The sequence below is a fragment of the Neovison vison genome, chromosome 5, assembly GCF_020171115.1.
Source record: "Neovison vison isolate M4711 chromosome 5, ASM_NN_V1, whole genome shotgun sequence".
Classification (NCBI taxonomy): Eukaryota; Metazoa; Chordata; class Mammalia; order Carnivora; family Mustelidae; genus Neogale; species Neogale vison.
In genome coordinates this window covers 1,254,016-1,277,296 of record NC_058095.1, presented here as the reverse complement: position 1 = coordinate 1,277,296, position 23,281 = coordinate 1,254,016, and the positions used below count along the sequence as shown (strand labels likewise).

General features: G+C 62.1%; 5 protein-coding genes across 5 annotated transcripts in view; 2 read left to right on the top strand and 3 right to left on the bottom strand.

Moving 5' to 3' along the window:
• The window catches only part of NPLOC4 (NPL4 homolog, ubiquitin recognition factor), a 54,858-nt gene extending 54,576 nt beyond the window's left edge, over window positions 1–282 (bottom strand). The window contains exon 1 of the mRNA XM_044247230.1: window positions 203–282. Within this exon, the coding sequence (XP_044103165.1) occupies window positions 203–217 (15 nt within the window). The 5' untranslated portion in view covers window positions 218–282. The remainder of the gene's footprint in view (window positions 1–202) is intronic.
• TSPAN10 (tetraspanin 10) lies at window positions 216–9,714 on the top strand. The gene is made up of 3 exons (XM_044250194.1): window positions 216–738; window positions 6,825–7,521; window positions 8,868–9,714. The coding sequence occupies exons 1-3, from the start codon at window positions 216–218 to the stop codon at window positions 9,223–9,225; spliced, it is 1,578 nt and encodes a 525-aa protein (XP_044106129.1). The 3' UTR covers window positions 9,226–9,714.
• An 838-nt stretch (window positions 9,715–10,552) lies between these two features.
• Window positions 10,553–13,598, bottom strand: PDE6G (phosphodiesterase 6G). Its single transcript, XM_044250328.1, has 4 exons — window positions 13,562–13,598; window positions 11,980–12,271; window positions 11,585–11,625; window positions 10,553–11,154 (listed from the first exon to the last, which is right to left on the bottom strand). The coding sequence occupies exons 2-4, from the start codon at window positions 12,123–12,125 to the stop codon at window positions 11,078–11,080; spliced, it is 264 nt and encodes an 87-aa protein (XP_044106263.1). The 5' UTR covers window positions 12,126–12,271; window positions 13,562–13,598; the 3' UTR covers window positions 10,553–11,077.
• A 2,037-nt stretch (window positions 13,599–15,635) lies between these two features.
• On the bottom strand, window positions 15,636–17,029 carry OXLD1 (oxidoreductase like domain containing 1). The gene is made up of 2 exons (XM_044247224.1): window positions 16,945–17,029; window positions 15,636–16,214 (listed from the first exon to the last, which is right to left on the bottom strand). The coding sequence occupies exons 1-2, from the start codon at window positions 17,002–17,004 to the stop codon at window positions 15,795–15,797; spliced, it is 480 nt and encodes a 159-aa protein (XP_044103159.1). The 5' UTR covers window positions 17,005–17,029; the 3' UTR covers window positions 15,636–15,794.
• Window positions 17,030–17,173: 144 nt separating this feature from the next.
• CCDC137 (coiled-coil domain containing 137) lies at window positions 17,174–22,175 on the top strand. The gene is made up of 7 exons (XM_044250193.1): window positions 17,174–17,373; window positions 17,705–17,838; window positions 19,105–19,327; window positions 20,682–20,764; window positions 20,864–20,943; window positions 21,110–21,334; window positions 21,632–22,175. The coding sequence occupies exons 1-7, from the start codon at window positions 17,174–17,176 to the stop codon at window positions 21,635–21,637; spliced, it is 951 nt and encodes a 316-aa protein (XP_044106128.1). The 3' UTR covers window positions 21,638–22,175.
• Window positions 22,176–23,281: the final 1,106 nt, after the last annotated feature.

Sequence of the window (23,281 nt, the reverse complement as noted above, 5' to 3'; positions counted from 1 at the left end):
GCCGCCCCGCACCAGCCCCGCACCAGCCCCGCACCCGGCCCGGCGGAGCCCGCGGAGCCGGCGGTCGCGGAGCGGCGGGACCGGAGGCCGCGAGCCCGGGCCGGGAGGCGGAAGCGGCCGGTGCTGGCCGCCGCCCCACAGGCCGCGCCGGTAAATCTGCTGCCTCATCCCGGCGCCCCGCTCCCGCCCCCGCCCCACTCACGATGCTCTCGGCCATGGCGGCCGCTCCTGTCTCCGGGCTCGAGCCCCGGGCCGCCGCCGCCGCCGCCTGCCGCCCCGCGGGCCTCGAAGCCTCGGCCCCGGCCTCAGCCCCGGCCTCCCGCCGCCGCCGCCACCGCCGCTCCAGCTTCGCCGCCGGCCGCCACCGCCGCGCGACGTCCGGCGCCTCGTCCAACGCGCTCCGCCGGCCGCGCAGCCCGGAAACCGAGTTCCGGCCCTCCAACGGCCCGCGCATGCGCAAACGGGGCGGCCGCGGGCCCGGGGCGGGGCGGGGCGGGGTGGTTGGGGGCGCGCGCGAGGGGCGGCGGGGGCGCGCGCGGGCTCCTGAGCTCGGGGAAGGACGGCTTTGCTCGTGGCGCGCGCTCCTTTCTGCAAACGCAGGCGGGGCAGGAAGGTCCGAGAAGAAGCAAGAGCGAGCGTGCGCCGTCGCCCCGAAATCGTCGTGCTGGGCCACAGTGCGGGGCCTCGAAGCCCTAGGTCCGGCGGGTCGCCTGCGCGGGGACGGAGCGTGTCAGCCCGGTGACGTCACACCGTCCTGGCAGGAAAAGGAAAGCAGCGTCTCGGTGGACCTAACCTAACGGAGGCAACAACCGGACTCAGCCTGCGTCTCCCGGGGCCCGCCGCCCGCCCGCGGCCTGGGTGCAGGGCTGGGTGCAGGGCTTGCAGGGGTGCAGGGCTCAGGGAGCTCCCCGTCCTCGTGCCGCACCGGGCCCTGCCAATTCTGTAGCGGACCTGACCTTGCCCGTGACTGTGCGGGAAAGTTACCAAAACGTGTAAAATCCGGTTTTTTTAACCCCATGGCTCCACTCCAGGTTGTATTTATGTATTTCCTGGGCTGAAAAAGTCACCCTCATTTCCTCCCCCTCCCGACCCCTCAGCTTCCCGGGTTCCAACACCTCAGCTAGTCACCTAGCTGAGGTGGTCACCTACCGGTCCATCCACCCCCCTCCCCGACCCCCGCAAGGACCTACGAGGCTTCTGCGGGGCAAGCGGCAGGTCCCGCGCTGGGGGAAACAGGAGAGATTCCCACCCTGATGGGATCCACCAGCAGGAGGCAGCTTGCAAACACATCAGCTATGCAGGCATGCAGTGTCCCTAAGTGGACAGTCACATCGGGGGAAGGGATGGAGGATGATGGAGGCTATTTTACATATGATGGTCCAGAAAGATCTCTCTGAGGAGATGGGATGCGATCAGGTCCCAGATAAAGCATCTGAGGGAAGAGTGAACTAGGAAAGCCTGTGCAAAGGTCCTGGGACCTGGGAAGTGCTGGGTGCTCCAGGAACAACAAGGCGGCTGGCGTGGATGGGGGTCCTGAGTGAGGGCAGAGGAGGGCTGGGTCAGGAAGAACCATGTGAGACATGGAAAGGCTTTTAGATTCTATTCTTTTTAAAAAAAATTTATTTATTTATTCTACAGAGAGAGACACAGTGAGACAGGGAGCACAAGCAAGGGGATTGTGAGAGGGAGAAGCAGGCTCCCCAATGAGCAGGGAGCCCGATGCAGGGCTGGATCCCAGGACCCAGGCATCCCGGATTCTATTCTTAAGTGTGTTCGGTTAGAAAGCCTTTGAAGGACGAGACCAAAGGAGGCGTCCTCTCCTGATGCCTGGGGGGCTCAGCCAGTGAAGTGACTGCCTTCGGCTCAGAGCATGAGCCCAAGGTCCTGGGATCGAGCCCCACATTGGGCTCCCTGCTTGGTGGGAGACTACTTTTCCCTCTGCTTGTGCTCACTCTCTCTATGAAATGAATAAATAAAATCTTTTTTAAAAAATAAAAAAAATAGGGGTGCCCAGGGGGCTCAGTGGGTTAAGCGTCTGCCTTCGGTCCAGGTCATGGTCTCAGGGTCCTGGAATCGAGCCCCACATCGGGCTCTCTGCTCAGCGGGGAGCCTGCCCCCCCACCACCGCCCCGGCCTGCCTTTCTGCCTACTTGTGATCTCTCTCAGTGTCAAATAAATAAATCTTTTTAAAAAATAAAATAAAATAAAAAATAAAAAAACAAAGGCTCTACCTTTGTCATATCACTTTGCAAGGACTGCCTTAGCAAAATTCCACAGACTGTATAACTTAAATGTATTTTCTCCCAGATCCAGAGTCTGGAAGTCGGAGATCAAGGTGACAGCCCGTCGGGGTCTTCTGAGGCTGCTCTCCTTGGCTGGCAGACCTCTGTATCTTTCCTCTGTGCTCAGGCATCCCCGGTGTCTCTGTGTGTCCCAATTTCCTCTCTGTATGAAGACACTGGCCTCATTTTAAGTTGATTACCTCTTTAAGGGCCGTCCCTCCAAGTCCTCTTCTGAGGTTCTGGGGGTTGGGACCCCAAGATATGGATTTGAGGGAAATGCAATTCATCCCCTCGCTGTGAGGGCCACTGGAATTTCACTTAGCCTTGCCCAGTGTCAGGACAGGAGGGAGACAGAGCTGGAGAGGGGATTGTCGGGGTGAGAGCCGGGCCTGGGAGCCTGATGCCGGATGCCGCACGCAGCTGGAGGGGGTCCTGGTCTGTCACTTCCGGGGAAGCGCACTTGGCTGCGCTGGGTCAAATCTGCAGCCTTCTTCTCCCCCAGACTACAGCCCCCACCCAGCAGCCTGAGCACCCCCTTCTCAGTGGGGGTCGGGTCCAGATCCTGCTCCACCCCACCCCCTCTCCCTCGGAGAGGACCCCACTGGAGTGGACCGACCCGGCTCCATCCCTCCCTCCCCCACGTTTCTCCTCCTCCTCCTCTTTTATTTAAATTGAGATGAAATTCACAGGGCAAGCAGTCAACCATTTCTCAGTGAACAGTTCCGTGGCACTTAGTGCTCTCAAGACCTATGACTACCTCCTGTGTCTACTTTCCAAGCGTTTCTGTCACCCCCAGAAGGAAACCGCGCCCCCGTTCAGCAGCAGCCCCCCATTCCCCTCCCCCAGCCCCCGGCAACCACCCATCTACAGACTCACCTATTCTGAGTATTTCATGCGAATGGAGTGACAGGGACGTGGACTTGAGCGTCTGGCTTCTTTCGCTGAGATTTTCCAGCTCCGTCCCTGTCGTCGCAGGTGTCAGAACCCCTCTTTACGGCCGAGTAGTAGTCCACGGGGTGCGTGGAGCACATTTTGATAATCCACTCTTCGTCGATTGCTGTCCGGGTTGTTTCCACCTTTCGGCAACTGTGGATAGCGCCGCCGTGAATATGCGTGTCTGTGTATTTGTGTGAGTCTCTGTTTTCAGTTCTTTGGGGGTACAGTGAGGCCCTCCCTGATCAACTGACATAAGAGCCCCCTGACTCTTCACCCTCCTTTCATGGCTTCATACCTCTGACAACCGTGTAGAATCACATATATTCGGGGACGCCTGGGGGGCTCAGTCGTTAAGCGTCTGCCTTGGGCTCTGGTCATGATCTGGAAGTCAGGGGATAGAGCCCTGCCTCGGGCTCCCTGCTCAGCAGGAAGCCTGCTTCTCCATACCCCACTCCTCCTGCTTGTGTTCTCTTTCTCACTGTGTCTGTCTCTGTCAAAAAAAAAAAAAAAGAATGACATGTGTTCACCTGTTTACCCCCTTGCTTTGTGACGTCCCCTTCACCGGAGGGGACCTCATGCTCACTAGGGCGTTGCAGGTTTTCCCACTGCCGCATCCCCAGGATGCAGGACGCTCCCTGACTTGGATCAGTGGCCTGCTGTCCCAGCTATGTGTGGCACATCTGTGTCTCTACTGTAAATCTTTTGTCACGACGATGCTGTGAAATGAACTCTCCCGAAACGCAGTGGCTTCACCCAACAGCCATTTACCATCCTCTGGGTCCTGCAGGTCAGGAATGGGGATGGGGCTCTGTTGGGGGATTGTCGTGCAGGAAGCTGGGGGTGGGGCATGAAGCAAGAACGCCAATAACTACAAAACGAAGTGAACAGTGTCCCGAAAGACGGGGGGAGGCCTCTGCCTGCAGGGTGGGGTGTGGGATGGAGCTAGACCCAGGGAGGAATTTCAGGGGCAGCAACGGCGGAGGGCACACGCGTGCTGGGCCGTCCACCGCCGGCAAGCACCCCGGACTGCAAGCGGGTGGGTCAAGTGAGGAAGGGTGGCTGCGGTCCCAACCCCAAACAAAAGAAGCCAGGGAGCAGCATGGCAGAGGACAGTAAAGACAGGCTGGGCACGGGGCCTTGCCCAGGAGGCCACCCCCTTCTCCTACCGTGCAAACACGTGTGCAGAGCACACCCCCACACACCTCTAGAGGTCCCCACAAGCCAGAAACTGACATTCGTTTTGTGACCTCCCGCGTCACAAAGGCACAGGGGAGGCGTGGAGAGCCATGTGCCCGTGTCCTCAGAGCCTTGGCAGTGGGTGGGGACCCGCTCCGAGCCTTCCTCCCCATGCCACACAAGCCGAGGATAGAGGACAGGACAAGGTCAGAGGGCCTCGGGCGCCCCAGTGTGCGGGGCAGCTGCGTGGCCCGGGGCCTTCCAAGCTCTGGGCACAACGCGGACTGTGACAGAGGCCAACCCCGACAGGAGAAGCTCAGCACAACGAAGGAGCCCGCGTCCCTCAAAACCAAGAAGATGTGATCTGGCCAGTGGAGACCGGCTCGTTCTCAAAGAGAGTAAATTGGGGGTCACCCGGCAGATCTGGCCGGTCTCCCAGGATCGTTTCCCTGAGCCAGTTCTCAGGGCTCTCCTGTCCCGGGGGAGGTGGGGGAGCAGCCGCCAGGCCCACCAGACCGAGGCCCACATGGCACCCCTGTCGTGGTGGCCACGGGGTGGGGAGGACAGCCCCGCCGCCCACGTCAGGCCTGCCCAGAACTCCGGGGAATCCCCCAGGGAGGCTGTGGCTCTGCCCTCTGGGGGATGCTCTGGGTCTCCACGGGCAGGGGCTGTCTTAAGCCCTACAGTGTGATGCCTCACATGACCTGGCCATGACTGTGGCATCCTAGCTCGGCTCACAGCTCACCCGGCCCTGGGCTGCAGAGCTCGCGGGACTGCTGAGGGCACCAGCTCCAGCGTCCGAGCTAGAGACGCCTGGCCGAGGACCAGCACACCTGTCCGGGGACCAGCACACCTGTCCCGGTGCAGAATGGAGGCGGGGGAAAGGCGCCCCCTGCTGTCCCAGGTAAGCCAGTGCCCTGGTGGCCTCCGCTCCCCACCCCTTTGGCAATGTCTCCACCCTGAAGGCCCTGGGGAGGACCTCAGGCCCGTTCTCACCCACCCTGGCCCCAAGCCCCACCCTGAGCCTTGGCCTGTGCTGGGCTGGCCGGTCGGTGCCCCCCTCTGCCCACCAAGGAGGTAAGATTAGGGCGGGGGGGGGGTCTCACTAATCCGGACCTTTATCCTCACCCAGCACCTTGCCACAACTCCTTCCCCTTGTGTGTGTGAGGGGGTGTGGGGTACGCACACTCTGAGAAAAGCACACACCCGGGTGATGTGCCCACGGGGCCTTCGGCGCCTCTCTTGCCACCCCCCTCTGCCCATGACCTCTCCGCCTTCTCGCTGGTTGGCCCCTTCCCCACTGCGGCCTATGGTTCTGGAAGCAAGACAGTGAGCTCAGGCTTGGGAGGGGCCATCCCAACACCCCTCCGGGGCATCTGGCAGGGCGGTAACCTTGTGGCCCCCGCCCACCACCTCTGGCGAACCCAGCCCCCCCACCCCTCCACCCCCGCCTGGCCCAGCAGCCTGTCCTTTTGCTCCCACTGACTGTTGGGGTCTGGGGGGCTGATCAATGCCCCTTTCCTCGCCTCCAAGTTCACAGTGAGTGAGGTTTCAAGGCAAAATCAGATGTCGGGAGCAGAGGGCAGCGTCGTCCTGGTACACTGGTGTGGAAGGGAGGCCCTGCCTAGGTGTGGCCCAGGAGACTGTCTTTTCCGCAGGGGCCACAGCTTCCTAATCCTCCCAGATTTCAAGGGCAGACTGTCCCTCTCCCTCCAGCAGGGAGCGAACAGAAGTGCGTCCCACATGGGGGGGTGGGGGCAGGCAGATTTGAAATTGAGACAAAGGGGGGCAGAGTCAGCAGCTTCTCTAATCATCCACTGCACTAGCCACTCCTCTGGGAAGGGGGGGATGGGTCAGCACTTCTCTACTTCCCACACTTGGTGTGACCAGTGCCCAGGGCGTGGCTGAGCTTCCCGCTGGAGGGCAAGGCAAGGGAGGCCCCGACTCCCACAGAGCCCCGGTCTCCTGGCCCTCCTTCTCCCTGCCCTGGGAGCCTGGCTGGCCTGGCTCTGTTCTCAGAGAGTGGGGTCCTGCGATGCTAGGGCTGGTCTGAGTTGGGGAAGAGGAAAGGACAGTCCCCTGGGCCAGCCCTTCTGCCTGGGGGGCCTCCACCTCCTGGGCCCGGTGGGAAAGCCCTTCTCTGGACTGCATAGACAGCCCAACCCACGTAGATGCTGTTCAGACCGCCTGCCACGTGCCTGAGCTGCGGGGCCCACGTCCTCCCTCACACAGAGGGGATCGAGGAACGCCTGCTTCCCGGGATTGCCTCACTTTGTCTCCCACGAGCTAGCGGGGTACAGCCCTCCATTCTGCAGGAGACAAGCCTTCCCATCTCCTGGCTGCCCCGCCGGGAGACAAGCCTGGAGGCCGGCGCGTCCGTCCCCGGCCATCTCGGGTCTGGGAGCCTTCCCTTCTCTGTCCACTGTCCAGCCTCTTCCCCGCTGCCAGGCTCTGACCCCAGCCTCGAAGACGTGACCCTCCCTGTTGATTATCCCATCCTGCCAGTGAGGTCTCCCCGTGTGCTCCCCCTTCCTCCACAGGACGCCAGCGGCCAGGAGGAGGCCCTCCCCGTAAGCAGCCCACTCACCGCAAGCCGTCAGGCGCCCCAAGAGGACCAGCTCTGGAGGGCAGGCCTCGGGGGAGACCGGGCCTCCTCTCTCCCCTTGGGAAGCAGCTGCCTGAAATACCTTATCTTCCTGTTCAACTTCCTCTTCTCTCTGCTTGGTGCACTGGCCCTGGCCTTCGGGCTCTGGGGCTTGGCGGTCAAGGGGTCTCTGCGGGGGAGCGGGGGAGCGGCCCTGCCCGAAGACGCCTTGCTGGGACTGGCGCTGGGGGGGCTGGCGGTCAGTGCCGTGAGCCTGGCGGGCTGCCTGGGCGCCTTCTGCGAGAACGCTTGCCTGCTGCGCTGCTTCTCCGGGGGTCTCATTGCCTTCCTGGCGCTGGAGGCGGTGGTGGGGTCCCTGCTGGTGGCCCTCTGGGGCCCGCTGCAGGACGGCCTGGAGCCCACGCTGCGTGCAGCCATCACCCACTATCAGGACGACGCGGACCTGCGCTTCCTCATTGACCAGGTCCAGCTGGGGCTGCAGTGCTGCGGGGTGTCTTCCTACCGGGACTGGACGCGGAACCCGTGAGTCCCAGAGCCCACAGGGCAGGGGGGCGGCCCCGGCGGCCAGCCGACCGGACCGCACGGACATACTCGCACACGTGCTCACTTGTACACGCACACGAGTGTGCACACATGCCCGTGCACACACGCGAGCCCCCCGCGTGTTTCTGCCCCCTCCAACCGGGGACCAGGTGGACAGGGATCATAGCGGAGAAGCTGAGCCGTCAGACTCAGAGACTCAGCTTGGGGAGTGTTTTGTGTAAGGTCATCACACTGACGTCTCACCGTCACATGCACTTAAGTTAAATGGGGACATTGTTCTGGACTCCACAGTTCTCCCTCCATAGCGTGTGTGTGTGTAAGCGTCTCTGTGTATACACGCGTGTGCTTGCTTGTGTATGTGTGCGCGCGCATGTGTCTATTCTGTGTGCACGCATGTGCGTGTGCGTGCTTGTCTGTGTGTGTCTGTGTGTGTGCATGTGTCTGCACGTGTGTCTCGTGTGTCTGTCGGTGCGAGCCTATGTGTGACTGTATCTGTGTGTGCATGTGTGTACGTGTGCATGCTTGTGTGTCCGCATGTGTGTGTCTCTGCATGTCTGTGCTTGTGTCCGCATGTGTGTGTGCACGTTTGTCTGTGTGTCTGCGTGTCTGTTTCTGTGTGCGTGTCCGTGTGTGTCTCCGCATGTGTCTGTGTGCGTGTCCGCGTGTGCATGCATGTCTCCACATGTGTATGTGTGCACATGTGCACGTCCACGTGTGTGTGTCTGCGGACATGTTTGTCTGCATGTGTGTGTCTCTGTGTGCATGTGTGTCTCTGTGTGTCCGCACGTATGTGCGTCTGCATGCATGTGTTGTGTGTGCGCGCGTCCGTATCTGTGTGCACGTCTGCGTGTGTCCATGTGTGTCTCCACATGTGTCTATATGCGTCTGTGTGTGTCCGTGTCCGTGTGTGTCTGTGTCTCTGCGTGTGTCCACATGTGTGTGTGCACGTGTGTGTGTGTGTGTGTGTGTAAGTGTTGTCTATTTAGGGACACCAGGCAGGGATCGTCTAGTTCTGCTGGAGGACAACTGACCACGACCGATGGTCACGAAGAGGCTTGAAAACTGGCCTCTTGCACCCAGCAGTCACTGAAGCCAGCGTTCTAGAAGCATCCCCATGGGTGCTCTTGTTCGGGGGCTGAGTGTGACTTTGGACTGGTGATTCCCCCTGAATCACTGGAAGCTGGCTGTTGTGTATGCACAAGTGTGTGTGTGTGTCTGTGTGTGGCCATGGACGTTGGGAGGGTCGGTGAGAGACCTTTCCTCAGCACCGGGGCCCGGAATGGTGGGCTCTGCCCTCTGGACCGATGCCCCATGTTCCCTTGCAGGTCCTTTAACTGCAGCTCCGCAGGGGCCCAGGCCTGCGGCCTCCCTGCCTCCTGCTGCATCAGTCCCAGGGGAGACGGAGTAGTCGGCCACGACCCGTGCGGCTTTGGAGCTCTGGGCCCAGATGAGGCCGTTCAGAGGCGGGTGCACCTGGAGGGCTGCGGTCTTGCGCTCCGTGGGTGGCTGCGCGCCAACGTCCGGGCTGCCGGGGCCTGGGCCATCGCCACTGTGGTCGTCCAGGGCCTGGAGCTTCTGCTGGCGGCCCGGCTGGTGAGGGCCCTGGCTGTCCGCCAGGGGGTGGCAGGGAGCCCCAGAACCGTGGGGACAGAAAGGTCCCCCGCCAAACTGGCCCAGGGCTGACAGCCCCGTGGGACCCCCAGGGAAGGTGTCCGAGCAAGCGTTCTGCATCTCAGACACTCTGGCCTCTCCCCCTGCTGGGTCTCCCGCCCCCCAGGGGTCCCTTTCCCGGAGGGTAGGGCATGTCCACCTCCTTCCCAGTTCTGTTTGGGCCTGCGAGAACGAGTCCCTGCACCGCCACCTGACCTCACTCTCTCTCGGAGACTTTTACCCTTGGCCACGGAGCACTTGCCAACCCCGCGTGGCCTGCGTGAGCCGCACCTGCCAGCGCCTACCTCCTACAGAGGATGCGAAGGCTGCCCAGGGCATACGGGGCTCTCGGGGCCGGATGCAAGCCTGCTGTCGAGCCCCCAACTCCAACTCACACCCCTGACCGTCGCCTGCAACCTCCGGCTCCGCACACCTGGGCTCCCTACCTCCGACCCCATCCTGACCCAGCCTCTGAGTGCCCCCCCCAACCCCACTCCCTTCCTGCTGCCCAGCCCTCTCCGTCCTCTGTGGTGGCCGACGGCGGGGCCCTGACGGGAATAAATTTTGGAGCTGCGTCATTTACGGAAAATGGCATCCTCCTCAGTGGGCAGCGTGAAGAAGCCTTGCGTCCGCGCGCCCACACGGACCCCCGGCCAGGCAAGGAGCCGGCCACGGCTGCTTCGCCCCCTGCCCACGGGCACCCTGAGCGGCCTTCATTGCCTCGGGTTACCGTGGCTTTTTCTGGCTCCCACGTGAACAGGAATCCATCCGGTCGCTGCCGTGTGAACAGGCCCCACAGAGGCACCTGGTCCCCGCGGACACCCTCGGCGGGCTCCAGACAGCGACGGCTGCTAGCGACCGTTTCGCCAGGCCGCCCGGCTGTGGCGTCCAGTGGGGACACCACTGCTGGCTCACCAGTGGGCACCTGGCCAGCGGTAGAGGACAGCTAAGGACAGGCTGGCTGGGCCACCAAGCGAATTCCCTGATCTCTCCGCCCATTTCCTCCCATGAGGCTGAGCTGAGCACACCCTTATGGCGTGAGCCGCTGCTGGGCCTCGTCTGCCTCCTTGGTGAGGCCTGCTCCGGGGGCTGGCTGTGCACGCGGCTGCCTCCCAGCCTGGCTGGCCGGGCCGCACGGACCCCCAGCCTCCACGGGCCCAGACTCAGCGACTAGTGGGTTTCCTTCCCTCTCAGCCTGGCCAGGCCCCTGCTGCCCCCACCACCCTGCTCCTCCGTCCTTCCACCCCTGCTGGAGACCCATGCCCTCGGACCCTGCCCCCACCCACCACCCTCTCCAGACCCTCACTCTCGGACCCTGCCCCCACCCACCACCCACTCCAGCCGAGTGAACGGGGGACACGCGAATTTTATTTTGAAACCAGGACAGCATGCGTGGGCTACGTTGGGTAGGACGCTTCCTGCCGGTGAGGGTTTGGAGAGTGTTGGTCAGGCACCGCCAGGACTCCCCCGAGGCATCCCCAACCCAAGGGCAGCAGCTGGGAAGGGCTAGTGAGGGGAGCTTATTCTCATCACCAGACACCAGACACAGGAGTGGCCTGTGACGAACATTCTTGGGAGACCCTGCTCTGGCTTTCCAGCCCTAAGAGAAGGTCTGTGGGCCAATGCTTCTGGAGGCTCTGTTTCAGCAGAGCCTGCCCGGCCCTGAGGTGTCTGGCAGGGAGCTGGTGCACTTCTGGTAACTTCTGGTAACTTCTGGTAACTGGCATCGGGGGGCCTGAGGTTGCCACCCTGCAGGGGTCTCCAGACACAAACCGGGCAATCTGGACACCCTTGGTGGGGAAGGGGCTCCTCACAGGAATCCTGAGCAGGGGTCGCAGCGGGCAGCAGGGGAGACGGCCCTGAGGCTCTGGGTCAGGCTCTGGTGCTAGATGATGCCGTACTGGGCCAGTTCATGGAGCTCCAGGTGGTTGAACGCCTCCCACGGGCAGATGACCGTGATGTCTGCAGGAGAAGGAACAGTGGCACCGGAAGGCTCCTGGCCCCAGGGGCTCCCCCCCCAGACCCTGTCATTTGCACCCCAAGTGGTGAGGGCAGAAGTCCCGGGTGGAGAGCCCTCCCCACCAGGGCATGCCAGCTTGAGGGTGTCAAGTGCTAGAAGGTGGGTGTAGCACACCAGGGAGACAGAGGGGTCAGCAAGGCCTCCTTGTCACTTTCCAGTCCCTCCAAGTATCCAGTAAACCCACTGAATGCGAGCAGCCCCACCTCGGGGAGGCCCAAAGCTCGATGTTGGGGCAGAGAAAGAAGGACAGGCTTGGGGTGGTGCTCCAGGTGAGCTCTGGCTGGAAAAACCGGAGGGAGGATGGGGCCCAGGCACACGGACAGGCAGGAGAGTTGTGGGGGGGACCCGGGAAGAACCTGGCGGCCGTCATACCTGTTCCCAGACCTTCCATTCCAGGGATGTCGTCCCCAAACCTGCGGGACAGGGTGGTCAGGGCCAGTGGCGGGGAAGAGGGGAGTGGGGGTGCGTGGGGGCACACCTGTGCTTGAGTGTCTGCCAGTGTGCCCTAGCTGTGCGTGTGCATGCAGGGACGCACATGGGTGCGAGGGCTGTGGTTGTGGCCTAAGTGGCCGTGAGCGTGGTCTCCAGGTCCATTCGGCAGCAACAGGTAGAGGGTGACAGGAGTTCCTAAGCCCTCCCACCGCCCATGCTGAGGAATGGGGGACCCTCAGGACCCCGGCTAAGAAAGGGTGGCCAAGCCCCCTGCTGTCGGTCAGCCCCCCACTTCCTGTGTAGCCTGCGGGGCACCCTCCACCAGCTCTGCTTACCCTTGGACACCTTTCTTGGGGGGCTTGCTCTTGAATTGTCTGGTTTGCCGCTGCTTAAATTTGGGGGGCCCTTTTCTGGGAGTGACGGGCCCCCCTGTCACCCTGGTGGCCGAGCGGATCTCGGCCTTGGGTGGCTCCAGGTTCATGGCCAGGCTGAGCAAGACCCCACGGCAAACTCCGGCTTCTAGACTCCCTCACGCCGTGGGCTGGGGACACACCGGGGGGGGGTCTCGGTCAGCCCCCTTGCTTCTGCCTCCCTTGCAGCTCTCAATCCAGTAGAACAGAGAAAGTCCTGAAACAGGAAACCCGGGGGTCCTGAGCACGACCTCAGTGGTGGCCCCCCCGCCATCTCCACGTGGGGCTCCACCAGGGGTCGGGCAGGAGGACCCCGTGCACCCGCTCAGCTGTCTCCCCTTCTGCAACCCCACCCCAATCCCTGGGGGTAGCGACCCTCGGCCTCATTCCTGGCAGCACGCCAGGCATCCAGCTGGGCCAACGAGGGGTGACAGAGAAATGGAGGGCACGGTGCCCGGCAGGAAGGGCCCTGTCTCAGAAGTTCGAGCTGAGCTGAGCAACCGCCACCTCCCGCAGTTTCCTCCCTCTGCTGGTAAATACCCCAGCCACTCGCTGTGCTAAGAGGCTGCCCGGGCACCAACGTCACCTGCTGGTGTCCATGAACCCACTGCACAGGGCGACCCCCCTCTGCTTCTCCCTGGATGTCCTAAGCCCCACTGACCCTGCCCAAGGGCAACCCGGCTTCCCCTAAGCCTATTAGCCCCAGAGGGTGACTCTAATCCCTCCGGGCCGCCGTGAGTCTAGAAGGTTCTGGGGTTAAACCACAGGATGCAGACAGGAGCCCCCGACACCACCCCGTGGGCCCCCTTTGCCACTCCGGTCCTGTGGGCTGTAGTGCCTGAGGCCAGCCTTGGGCTGCCACCAGCTGCAGGCTAGAGCCTCATGGCTGAGACCGACGGGCAGGCGAAGCAGGCTGGGGGTGGGAGTGGGTGCCCAGCACCAGGCACACCCCACCACGGATCTTTCCTAACGTTCATGCCCCTTGCCAGAAACTGCACCAGCCCAGGAGGACATACACGGGGTCCAAGCTGACCTGCGGCAGGCCTGGTGGTCCTGGCTGTTCAGGCCCCATCACGCCCACCCCCCACAGCTTAGATGGTGTAGGCTGCCCAGTCCCAGGTCCTGGGCCCAGTGTGCACAGCCCCGACCCAGACGGAACTCCTTGTCAGACGCTAGCCTCATGGAAACCACAGGCCAAGCTCTCCCAGCGGCCCCCGCCGCGGTCCCGTCTACGGCTCAGGACCACTCAAGTTGGCTGAGAGTGCGTGGCCCAAGGTCCACTAGACCACTGCTGGCCTCGGGGACCGCCTGCAACCATCCTTAGATAGGGGGGAGCTGAGAGTGACCAGGTGGGGAGCCCCTCTGACTAGGACAGCAGACAGACTCCTGCGGCTCCAGCCATCAGCACGGCGGTGAGAAGCCCACCAACTCCCCAACGTCTGCACAGGCACCCCCCCCCCCGGGTAAGTGGCCACCAAGAAAGTGGCTGAGGAAGGTCAGGACTCACCAAGGTCTGGGCAGGTCTCGGGAGGCCGCGGGTGTGAGTGTCCAGGCATCCCCCGGCAGGGGGCCGGCTGGGCATTTATCCTGCCTCTGGGTAAGCGGATTGGGATGACCCCCGACACAGCACTAATGAGATTGGTAGGGCCACTCAGGAGGGTGGTGGGAGGGCCCCAGCCCTGAGGGCTCCGGGAGATGAGGGAAGGGCCGAGGATGGGACCGGGACGGGGACAGGACGTGCCATCACGGACTGCTGGGCAGACAAGCTGCTTGTCTTGGAAATGAAGAAACTGTCCTGGCTGAGGTCTTGGGTATCCCCACTTTAAGTTCTCTGACCTCTAAAGCATCCACCTTCACGGCCCCCAAAGTCCCATGTAGTCTGGCCACGGTCTACCTCTTGGACCTCCTTCCATGCCTCTGCCTCGTTCTCCATGCTCCCGGCCCCTTCTTCCACCCCAGGATCTTTGCACCTGCTGCTCCGTTGGCATGAGGTGCACCTCTCCTCACTTGCTCTGCTCCCTCTTCCCAGGACTTCAGAGCCCTGCCCCAGGGTCATTTCCTCAGGGTGACCCCCCAGGATAGAGCAGGATGGCTTTCATAGGACCCCACGGCAGCTAGAACTCGTCCACGCTCCTAGAGTTGTGCATCCAGATAATGATCACGTTAAACTCCATCTTCTGTGTTGGAGTGGAACACAGCAGAGATTTCTGCTGGACCGCAGCTTCTAGCCCAGGTCCAGACACATCACAGATGGCCAGCCAGTGCCTGTGAAACCAACCAACGGGCAGCCAGGACCTGCAGCTTCGTGACTGGGCTGGTGCTGCACAAGCGTCCCTGACTGCCGTGGGCTGCGCGGAGGAGGAGCCCGCCTTGCCAGAGGGAGCAAGGCCAGCGGCTGCCCCGGGACGGGACTTCGCTGTGACTCCGTCATTCCGCAGTAGCGCTAACTCAGTAGGATCCTTCAGATGTGTATGGTTACGTGTACCCAGCTACATACAGACAACATCCTATAAATCTGCATTTTGGAAAAAATATGGAAAACCTCCACATCTCTGCGATAAGCCACCCTTCATGGAGCCTCAGAGCCTGCCAAGCTTTGCCGTCGTCCTTGGAGAAAAGCTTTCTCTTTCTGGGACGTTTTTGAATCTGTATGAGGCTGTGTTAAACGAGATGCTCTGTGAGATACAGCCCAGTAGGTAAGGGGCACCATAAACCCTGTTCCTGGAAGGCACACAGCCATCCACAAAGATGGCCTGAGCCACAGATGTCTAACTAGGCCCTGCGTTTTGCTTCCATTCTCGCCCACACATCTCTAGTGACTTGCCAGCTTTACGTTAAAGGCTCCTACCTGGGAAGCCTGTTTATCAGCTCGAACCCCTCCTGAGATCATCCTGCAATCTTAGTGTTTTCTTTAAATGAGGAGAGAGAAAACACAAAGTCCCTTCAACTCCTTCCCCATCCAGGCTACTGGTATGGGCACTTGGAATTGTTGGGGCACGGAGGTAAGTTGGGACCATGTCCATGATGGGGGTGAGCAGGAGACGGGGATTGGCAGTGAGGGCGCTAAGAAAAAGCTCTTCCCGGGCGGAGTGGTCCGGCAGCCAGGTCTGCAGCTGCGGACTGCCTTCCTTCTTCACTCCCACTTGGCTAGCGCTGGGAGGCTGATTCTAGGGCTGGTGCTGGAGGCCCTAGGTCAGTTGCCTGGGTCATTGTGTCTAAGTGGGTTGCAAGGACTGGAGGCTCAGGCCCCCGAGGGCTGATCACCAGCCTTCTAGCTGGCTGGTGGGTAGGCATCTCCCCAGGGAGCCCGGCAGCTAGAAGGACAGGGCCTTCCCAGGCTGCCGTGTCCAGGCCCGCCAAGGGCTTTGCCAACAGCAACTTCATGGGCCCAGGCAGTCCTCTCTCTGCCACTGAGAATAACCACAGCGGACCTTGGGGCAGGAGTTCTGGGTGCTGGGACATGGAAGGGGACTCCGGGGGCGGTCATCATGTGGCTCGTCAAAGACATGGACCTTACTTCGCCCTTACAGTTGCCACACCTGCAGGATCTCAATGAAAGTTCAAAGGCAAGCCGCACACGCTTTCTTTGACAACCTCACATAAGGCTTATTTATTCTCAGATCAAGTCAATCGGTAATTCCTCCTAGTCCAGCCTGACATGAAGGGCCACGCAAGCTCCTTGATGCTTCCTGAGGAGGGAAGAGGAGGCTGGAGCCGGTGTGGGTGCTGGGCCCGTAGGCTTAGCCTCCGCCCCTCACTCGGAGCTGGATCTCCATCCTGAGGAAGGCCTTGAGGTTTTCATCGGCCACGTGCTCCTCGAGGGCAGCCAGGGCTCGCTCCCCGCCATCCTGGTAGTGCCGCAGCAGCGCATCCGCATACTCCACCCACACGCAGCTGGGGCAGCCGCTCATGCAGCAGTTTGTGGGGGGCTGGAGGTCAGGCGGTGGGGGGTACAGGGGCTCAGGGGCGGCCCTGCCAGGCATGGACGACTTGGGTGGCCTGCTGCCCTCAGCACCTGCCTGAGAGCCCTCCTCTGCAGGGTCCTTCCGGAAATCTCTGTGGCCTTCACAGGCGTGGACGGAGACACGCGGCCTGCTAAGAATGCTGCCGCCTCCAGGAAGCCTTTGGCACCGGTCCCAGTTGGAGAATCCACGCGGCCCCTGAGAAGACACACGCTGGTGAGCCCTGCCCGCCCCCAGCTCCCGGGAAATTTCAGCCCGAGTCGCTGGCGGGGGCTGCAAGCGCCCCCCCATTCCTCACTGCCGGGAGATCTTGGACGAGTTACTTCATCTGCAGACTCGGGTTCCAGTCTGCAAAGTGGACACAGGCCTGGAGAAATGCTGGGTTCAGGGACAGGCACTGGGCGTGCACTCCAGCAGATGGGGAGTTGGGGGCGCCCTGGCACCCCTCCTCCTTGGGCAGAAGTGTGGGCGGGTGGAAGCCCGAGGGCTGCGGTCACACAGCGGCGGCTCCCTCCGACCCGTGCTGCGGCGCGCCGCGCCTCTGACCATCCTGCCTGACGCACCGCCCCTCCTTCCCTGTCCTCCTCCAGCTCACCCCGCAAAGATCGCGAGGGCAGCCTCCCCACTTCTCCAGCCCCGGCCCCAGCGTCCGGTCCCCTGCTCGCTGGTGTCCGGGGCGCTCCACACTGACTGCCCCCGCCCTGCCTTCCTTATTCACTGCAACTCCGGCGAGGAGCACCAGCTCCTCGTCCACTGCGGCTCTCCCGAGGGACTGGACACAGCCCGGCCCGCGCGGGGCGGCGCTGCCCGCGGACCCGGGGCTGGGACAGAACGACAGCAGGCGGCGCGGACCCGGACTCTCTGTCCCTACCGGGCCCCCGCCCCCCCGAACGCGCCCCGCCCCGGCGCCCGCCTCGCCGGTACTTGCCGGACCGCGGGCAGCGGCGGCCACCGTCCGGCCTCCCGAAACCAACCTCCCGAGCAGCATCACCCGGGGCCCGGCCCGGGCGCACGCGCGCCGCAGCCCGAGGCCCCGCCCCCGCCCCCGCCCCCGAGCGCGTGAGGGGCGGCCACTCTGGCCAATCCCGGCTCGCCCGAGAGCAGCACCGCCCCAATGGTCGCGGAGCTGAGCGCAGAGCTGAGCGCAGGAAGCGGAAATGGCGGTCGTGGGGCGGGACTGTGCGGAAGGGCGGAAGTGGCTTACTGTGGGAGCACCAGGCGTGCGGATGGCGCGACTCGGGCGCCGCAGTGCTGCGCCCGTGGGGCCGGGGGTGCCTGGGGGTCCTGGGCGGCCGCGGGGGCGGCAGCAGCAGGTGCGGGGGACGCCGCGCTCAGCGCCGTGGCCCGGACCGCGCAGGTGGGTCTTACTGCCCCGCCGTCCCTACCTTGCTCCGTCCGGCCGTGGCTGCTGGGAGGATCGCCGGGTGAGCGGAGGCGCGAGGGTCCCCGGCGCGGCACTGGCCCCCTTCCGGGGTGCGGTCCCTGCCCTCCTGCGGCTCCGGGAGCGCCCCTCAGCCCAGCGTCCTGCGAGAACCCAGCTCGGGCGGTCTCCGGGGAGGATGCTCCCTCGCCTGGCCCTGGCAGCCAGGCCGGCCCCCCAGGTTCGCTTTCCAGGCCCAGCTGCGGTGTCTCGGGTTCTGCTTCGGCCGAGCCAGGGGCGCGTCTCACCCTCCTGTTCTCGCTCCCAGCAAAGAAAAGAAGCAGGTGAATTGCAAGCCCCGGAACCAGGATGAGCAGGAAATCCCCTTCCGGCTGCGGGAGATCATGAGGAGCCGCCAGGAGATGGGAAGTCGCGTCAGTAACCGAGAGCGGAGGAGACAAGGTAAGCGCGGGCTCGTCCGGGGCGGCGCAGCTTCGGGTGCCCCGTCCGCTGAGCCGCCGAAGTGTTGAATGGCCTCTGGACAGCAGCCATCCGCCCGCGCCCAGTGGTCCGAAGGTGCGGGAGCTGTGGAGTGCTGACCAAGCCTGGTGTCACCGGGGCCACCGCGGGGCTGGCAGAGGGCAGTGTGGTTTCACGGCCTCCTGTGAGCATTGCTGGTTCCCCTCCAAGCCGTGGAGCTCCATCAGAAGGGATGGTGGGTTCAGACTGGCTTTGAGAAAAGATCCCCGTGGAACGATTTGAGGGAGTGGACAGGGCAGGCCAGGGAAGCTCTTGCAAGTGAGAAACGGCCGTTTCTTGGACGGGAGTGCAGAACAGTGGCGGAGAGAAGTGGATGTTTTCTGGAGGTTAAGGAGGGACTTGATCAAACAGCCCCCCCCCCACCCCCCGCCTGGAACAGCTCACCTTTCCGACCCCTCGCCCAGAGGCCAGGTTGGGTGCCCACCTGTCAGCCTGTGTCCGAGATAACAGTTGGGTCATTTGGGGGAGGGGAGTCTGGCATGTTGGTGTTTCGCGTATACACATGCCTTCCCACATACAAGTTTTATCATTTCTTTGTAAACCTCACGCTTTTCTTGGGGGGCTATACGCCCGCCGAAGACATAGAGACAGAGAGAGGCAGGAAGGTGAGAGGAGAGGGTGCACACTGGCCCCGGTTTGAACTGTGCGTTCCTGGGCTGGCTCTTGCTTTTGGATGTTTAATACAAACACATACGTGGTGAAGCAAGCGGGGGTGGAAGGTATGAGGTACGGTATAGCCTCTCTCCCTGTCTCTGGAGCCTCCTCTTCCGCCTTGAAAGAAAGCTCTTCCTTTTCTGCCGTGCCTGCCGGAGAGGAACATCCTGTTCGTTTTCACGATGAGAACGCTACACGTTCCTTCTGTGCCGTGCTTAACGTCCTGGCTTTGCACAGTGAAATCTTCACATGGACGTAGACTAGTTACTCACCAGTCCTCCGTGGGTGATTAAATAACGTTTAGGTTCTTCTCGGTTTTCTTTCTTGGCCGAGCCACGGTGGACATCTATGATGTGCAGCGGTGGGCTGGGGGGCTCCCACCCACACGGGTGCCTGAGCTGGGCATCGTGAACGTTCAGTGGCTGTCGCTGGGCTGCCCTGACTTGAGTCTGGTCTTCCTTCCCTGTGGCCCTGGGCAAGGAACTGAGCCAGCCAGCCTGGCGCCACACCTCTGACCTCTCCCTTTGTTCTCAGCCCAGGTGGCCTTCAAGAAGACATTGGAGAAGGAAGCAAAGGGAGCGGAGCCAGACATCGCTGTCCCCAAATTCAAGCAGAAGAAGTGGGAGTCTGACGGGGCCTACATCCAGCGAATGGAGCAGGAGGCCCAGCACGTGCTCTTCCTCAGCAAAAACCAGGTGGCCCGACAGCCCGAGGTGCAGGCGGCTCCCAAGAAGGAGAAGTCAGAGCGGAAGAAAGCGTGAGTGGGGTGGGCTAACAGCCCCGTGACTGTTCTCTGCAGCGGTAGTGTTTTCTCGCTGGGGGAGTGCCACCCCGTGATTCAGGGGAGCATAGAAGTGAAAACTTGGTCCGTTGCTGAGTGTTTTTCTCTGCGTCAGAGCTTTTCAACCTTGGGGGTCAGGGAGTCTCTGAGCCCACGGAACTCTGAAGGCCTAGCTCCATCTTTCTCTTTCTCTGGAAAAGCATCCAGGGGGCCCAAGAGCCAGGTGAGGTCAAGGGCCTGTTGTCCACCCTGGCTAGTTGTAACAGAAAGGGGGAAAAAGACAAGGCTGGTGGTCCCTCAGGAGGGCTTGCTGGCCCCTGGGGAACGCCACGCAGCTGTGGGGCTCCCCCCGCTTCTGACTGGCTGATGCCACCTCCTCTCTGAGGACCTGGACTGGGATCGTGGCCCTGAAAGAAGTTTGAGGCCTTCAGCTGTGCCGCACACCCGAGTCCTGCGACCATTCAGCCCCGGGCCTCATCTGTAAAGTGGGGAAACTGCCATCTCCAGCGGGGCCTAATGAGGTCCTTGCAGGGGTCCTGACGGTGGCATACGGCACCAGGAAGGAGCCCGCTGCCAGCTGTAGTGCCCCTGCCCCCAGCCCTGAATTCTGGGAAGGAAGCCCTGTACCACCTCCCTGGGCCTGTGGGCAGGGGCGGGGAGGTGGTTTCAACAAACAAGGGTTTTTCGAGATGTTTCTGCCACAACTGCAGTGTTTGAGATGAGCGGATCCCAGCTTTCATCGGAAGTTTCTGTCCCAGCTGGGGGAGCTGGAGCTGGTCAGCAGCCCCACGGTGCTGCCCGCGTCTGAGCGCCCTGTGCTTGTGGTCAGGCCAAGTGACAACAAGCAGGTCACAGGGAAGTGGAAGCACGCACTAGAGCCACAGCCGTCTCTCAAACACAGCGCTGCCCTGAGAGGCCCGTCAGAAGCAGCGGCCCAGTCGACAACGTGGGGCCAGTGACTGTCCGCAGCAGGGCCATTCCTTGCGGCACAGGGTGTGGGACGACAGCTGGGCCTCTAGCCTCTATCCGAGATGCCAGGAGCACTCCGACCCCCCCCTCCAGCTGTTGTGACAACCCAGAGTGTCTCCAGACACTGTCAGAGGTGCTCGGGGGGCACCATCGTCCCCCAAGCACACAGCCGTGGGACCCAATGGGCCCTGTTGTTCTGCATGCACAGTTGTGGGGGGAGGTGGTCACCAGACTGGGGACTTGGCAGCAGCCTGCCAGCCTGTGCTGTGGGGCACCTTCCTGGGCAGGGGTGACCTCCGCCTTCTGAGTCCTGTGAGATGAGACTTGGGGAATCTGAACGGCATTGTGCTTTCTTCCCCAGGTTCCAGAAACGGAGGCTGGAGAGAATCCGACGGCGAAGGGAAGAGAAGGCAGCAGAGAGGCTGGAGCAGGAGCTGCTCCGAGGTAGGTCTTCCAGGAGCCATCGTGTGGGCCCTAAGCACCTGGGTTCCTGTGGGAACCGCCATGGCCAGAGGCATCAGTTTTGCCCCTCTGCCCCTCCAGACACAGTGAAGTTTGGCGAGGTTGCTCTACAGCCCCCGGAGCTGACCGCCCAGCCCAGGACAAGCACAAGCCGGGACCAGGTAAGTGGGGGCAGCTGCCCTGGGTGTCCCCCAGGGCCACCTGGTCCAGGGCCTACACGCGGAGTCCCACATTCTCACCGGGCATCCAGCTGTTGGACCAACGTGGGCCCTTTGTTACCCCTCCTCCTTCCTGAACTGAGCCTCAGTCTCCGTCTCTGTTCTTCAGCCTGGGAAGAAATCGCTGATGCTTAGGAGGCTTCTGAGCCCTGGCGGCGTGTCCCAGCCGCTGAGCACGTCACTGGCCCGACAGCGGATTATCAGGGAGGAGAGAGAGCGGGCCGTGCAAGCCTACCGGGCACTGAAGCAGCAGCGGCGGCCGGGGCTCAGTGAGCACAGCCGGCCTGCTCCCCGCACCTCACTTACGGGAAGAAGGCAGGACGCATCTGTGACGGTGAGAGCGGGGCCTCCTCCCCTGGGCTCAGGGAGGACAGCTGGATGGACGCAGCACACGCTGGCACTCCTTCGCCCCCAGGTGCTGGCTCTCCAGTGCAGAAGAGGGTTTCGGGTCTTGGGCCTCTCATTTTTTCTCCCTAAGATGGCTTTTTTGTGAGTGACCCTTTGCCGGGCTGTCTCACACAGGGCATTATCTGTCCCAAGTGTCCGTAGAGTGGCCAGCACCCGTTTGGGATGGACACAGCCGGTCAGGCACACCTGGATCACTCATCACAGCTTTGTTCTGGACACACAGGTCTAGGCTCCGCTACCCCTGCTTTAGGGAGAAAGGATGATGCCACAGTCCGTCATTCAGCGCCAGTCCATGGGAGACACTGCAGACTCGATGGGCTGAATCCATAACGGAAGCTCGGTGTGGTTCAACGGCACAGGACGGCTGGGAGCACAGGCCAGAGCGGGGGCGGGGAGGGCCAGGGTTGGCATCCAGCCCACCGAGGCTCGATCCTGGTGCCTTGTCCCTGGAGGCAGGTGGAGTCCACCCACGCTCTCACTGGGTATGGAGACAGGACAGCCCCCACGCAATGTGGGTTTGCCAGGGGGTTTGTGTTCTCAAGATCTTTGGGGAAAGAAGAGCAGGTCTGAAGCAGCTTGAGGGCAAGGACAGGACACTGGCCCAGGACTTCCCCATGGCTAAAAGGGCTGTGTGGGGAATTCCTGCCAACGGTAGGGCCTAGCAAGGTTTGAACCTTCCAGCAGAACCTAAGGAGGGGCGGGCGCCTGGGTGGCTCAGTGGGTTAAGCCGCTGCCTTCGGCTCAGGTCATGATCTCAGGATCCTGGGATCGAGTCCCACATCGGGCTCTCTGCTCAACAGGGAGCCTGCTTCCTCCTCTCTCTCTGCCTGCCTCTCTGCCTACTTCTGAGCTCTCTCTGTCAAATTAAATAAATAAATAAATAAGAGCCTAAGGAGGGAATGCCCAGATGTACGGCACAGACCTCTCGGCAGTCGAACACAAAGGGGGAGTCCTACTGCCCACATCCTTGTGAGGCAGCACCGGTCCCCTTCTTTGGGCTTGAACAGCTTGGGAACAGCTCCGTCTCAGGCTTGGCCGGGGTGGCCCTACAGAATGTGGGATAGTGTGCTTCTGTGGGATCCTTCTTTGTTTTTCCCTGTTTGCATCATTTATAATGTGTTGTAGTTGTTTTCTGGCTTTGTTTTTGTTTTTCAAATTAAAACCTGAGTTGGGGGCACCTGGGTGCTCAGTGGGTTAAAGCTTCTGCCTTTGGCTCAGGTCATGATTTCAGGGCCCTGGGGTCGAGTTCTGCATCGGGCTCTCTGCTCGGCAGGGAGCCTTGCTTCTCCCCCTTCCCTCTCCCTGCCTGCCTCTTTGCCTACTTGGGATCTCTGTCAAATAAAATCTTCAAAAAAAAAAAAAAAAAAAACAAAAACCTTTCTGCGTTGAAGTGGTTTCTGTGACCAGGGCTAGTGTCCCAGGGCTCTTTGTGTGTGGCATAGGCCTCGTCCCCGACATCGGGTACCCAGGAGCGCTGGCTCCACCATGGGGACAGATACGGGTGGCGGTGGTGGGGCGGGCGGCGAGCTGCTCCCTCAGTGGTTGGCACCCTTCCGCGCTAGGATTCCAGGACGGGGGCAGGGTGGCAAGACCAGGGGTGAACACAGTCCTGGAGAGAACCCATGCTCCTGGACACATCGCCAAGCGTGGCGTGAAAGCAAGAAGGTGGGAATGGGTTGTGGCTGGAGGTTTGCCTTTCAAAACCAGGTTCGGCTCAGCCACAGGATGCAGTCACCTCGGGCCCGTCAGTGTCCCAAGAACTCACCAACTCAGCCCAGGCTGGCTTTATCATGGGTGACCAGGCCCAAATCAGAGATGGACCCCAGCTTGGGGTCACCCTTAGAGATGGAGCCAGGTGCTTGTCTCCTGAGCG

Bases quoted from the DNA above. Each gene is read 5' to 3' on its own strand.
- CCDC137 (XM_044250193.1), top strand. From the start codon at position 17,174: ATGGCGGTCGTGGGGCGGGACTGTGCGGAAGGGCGGAAGTGGCTTACT. The intron at 20,765-20,863 runs GTAGGTCTTCCA...CTGCCCCTCCAG, and splicing joins GGAGCAGGAGCTGCTCCGAG to ACACAGTGAAGTTTGGCGAG. The intron at 20,944-21,109 runs GTAAGTGGGGGC...TCTGTTCTTCAG, and splicing joins CAAGCACAAGCCGGGACCAG to CCTGGGAAGAAATCGCTGAT.
- PDE6G (XM_044250328.1), bottom strand. From the start codon at position 12,125: ATGAACCTGGAGCCACCCAAGGCCGAGATCCGCTCGGCCACCAGGGTG. The intron at 11,626-11,979 runs GTAAGCAGAGCT...CCTGTCCCGCAG, and splicing joins CCCAAGAAAGGTGTCCAAGG to GTTTGGGGACGACATCCCTG. The intron at 11,155-11,584 runs GTATGACGGCCG...CTTCTCCTGCAG, and splicing joins AATGGAAGGTCTGGGAACAG to ACATCACGGTCATCTGCCCG.
- TSPAN10 (XM_044250194.1), top strand. From the start codon at position 216: ATGGCGGCCGCTCCTGTCTCCGGGCTCGAGCCCCGGGCCGCCGCCGCC. The intron at 739-6,824 runs GTGACGTCACAC...TCCACTGTCCAG, and splicing joins GGACGGAGCGTGTCAGCCCG to CCTCTTCCCCGCTGCCAGGC. The intron at 7,522-8,867 runs GTGAGTCCCAGA...GTTCCCTTGCAG, and splicing joins CGGGACTGGACGCGGAACCC to GTCCTTTAACTGCAGCTCCG.
- OXLD1 (XM_044247224.1), bottom strand. From the start codon at position 17,004: ATGCTGCTCGGGAGGTTGGTTTCGGGAGGCCGGACGGTGGCCGCCGCT. The intron at 16,215-16,944 runs GCAAGTACCGGC...GTGTCTTCTCAG, and splicing joins CCGCCGCTGCCCGCGGTCCG to GGGCCGCGTGGATTCTCCAA.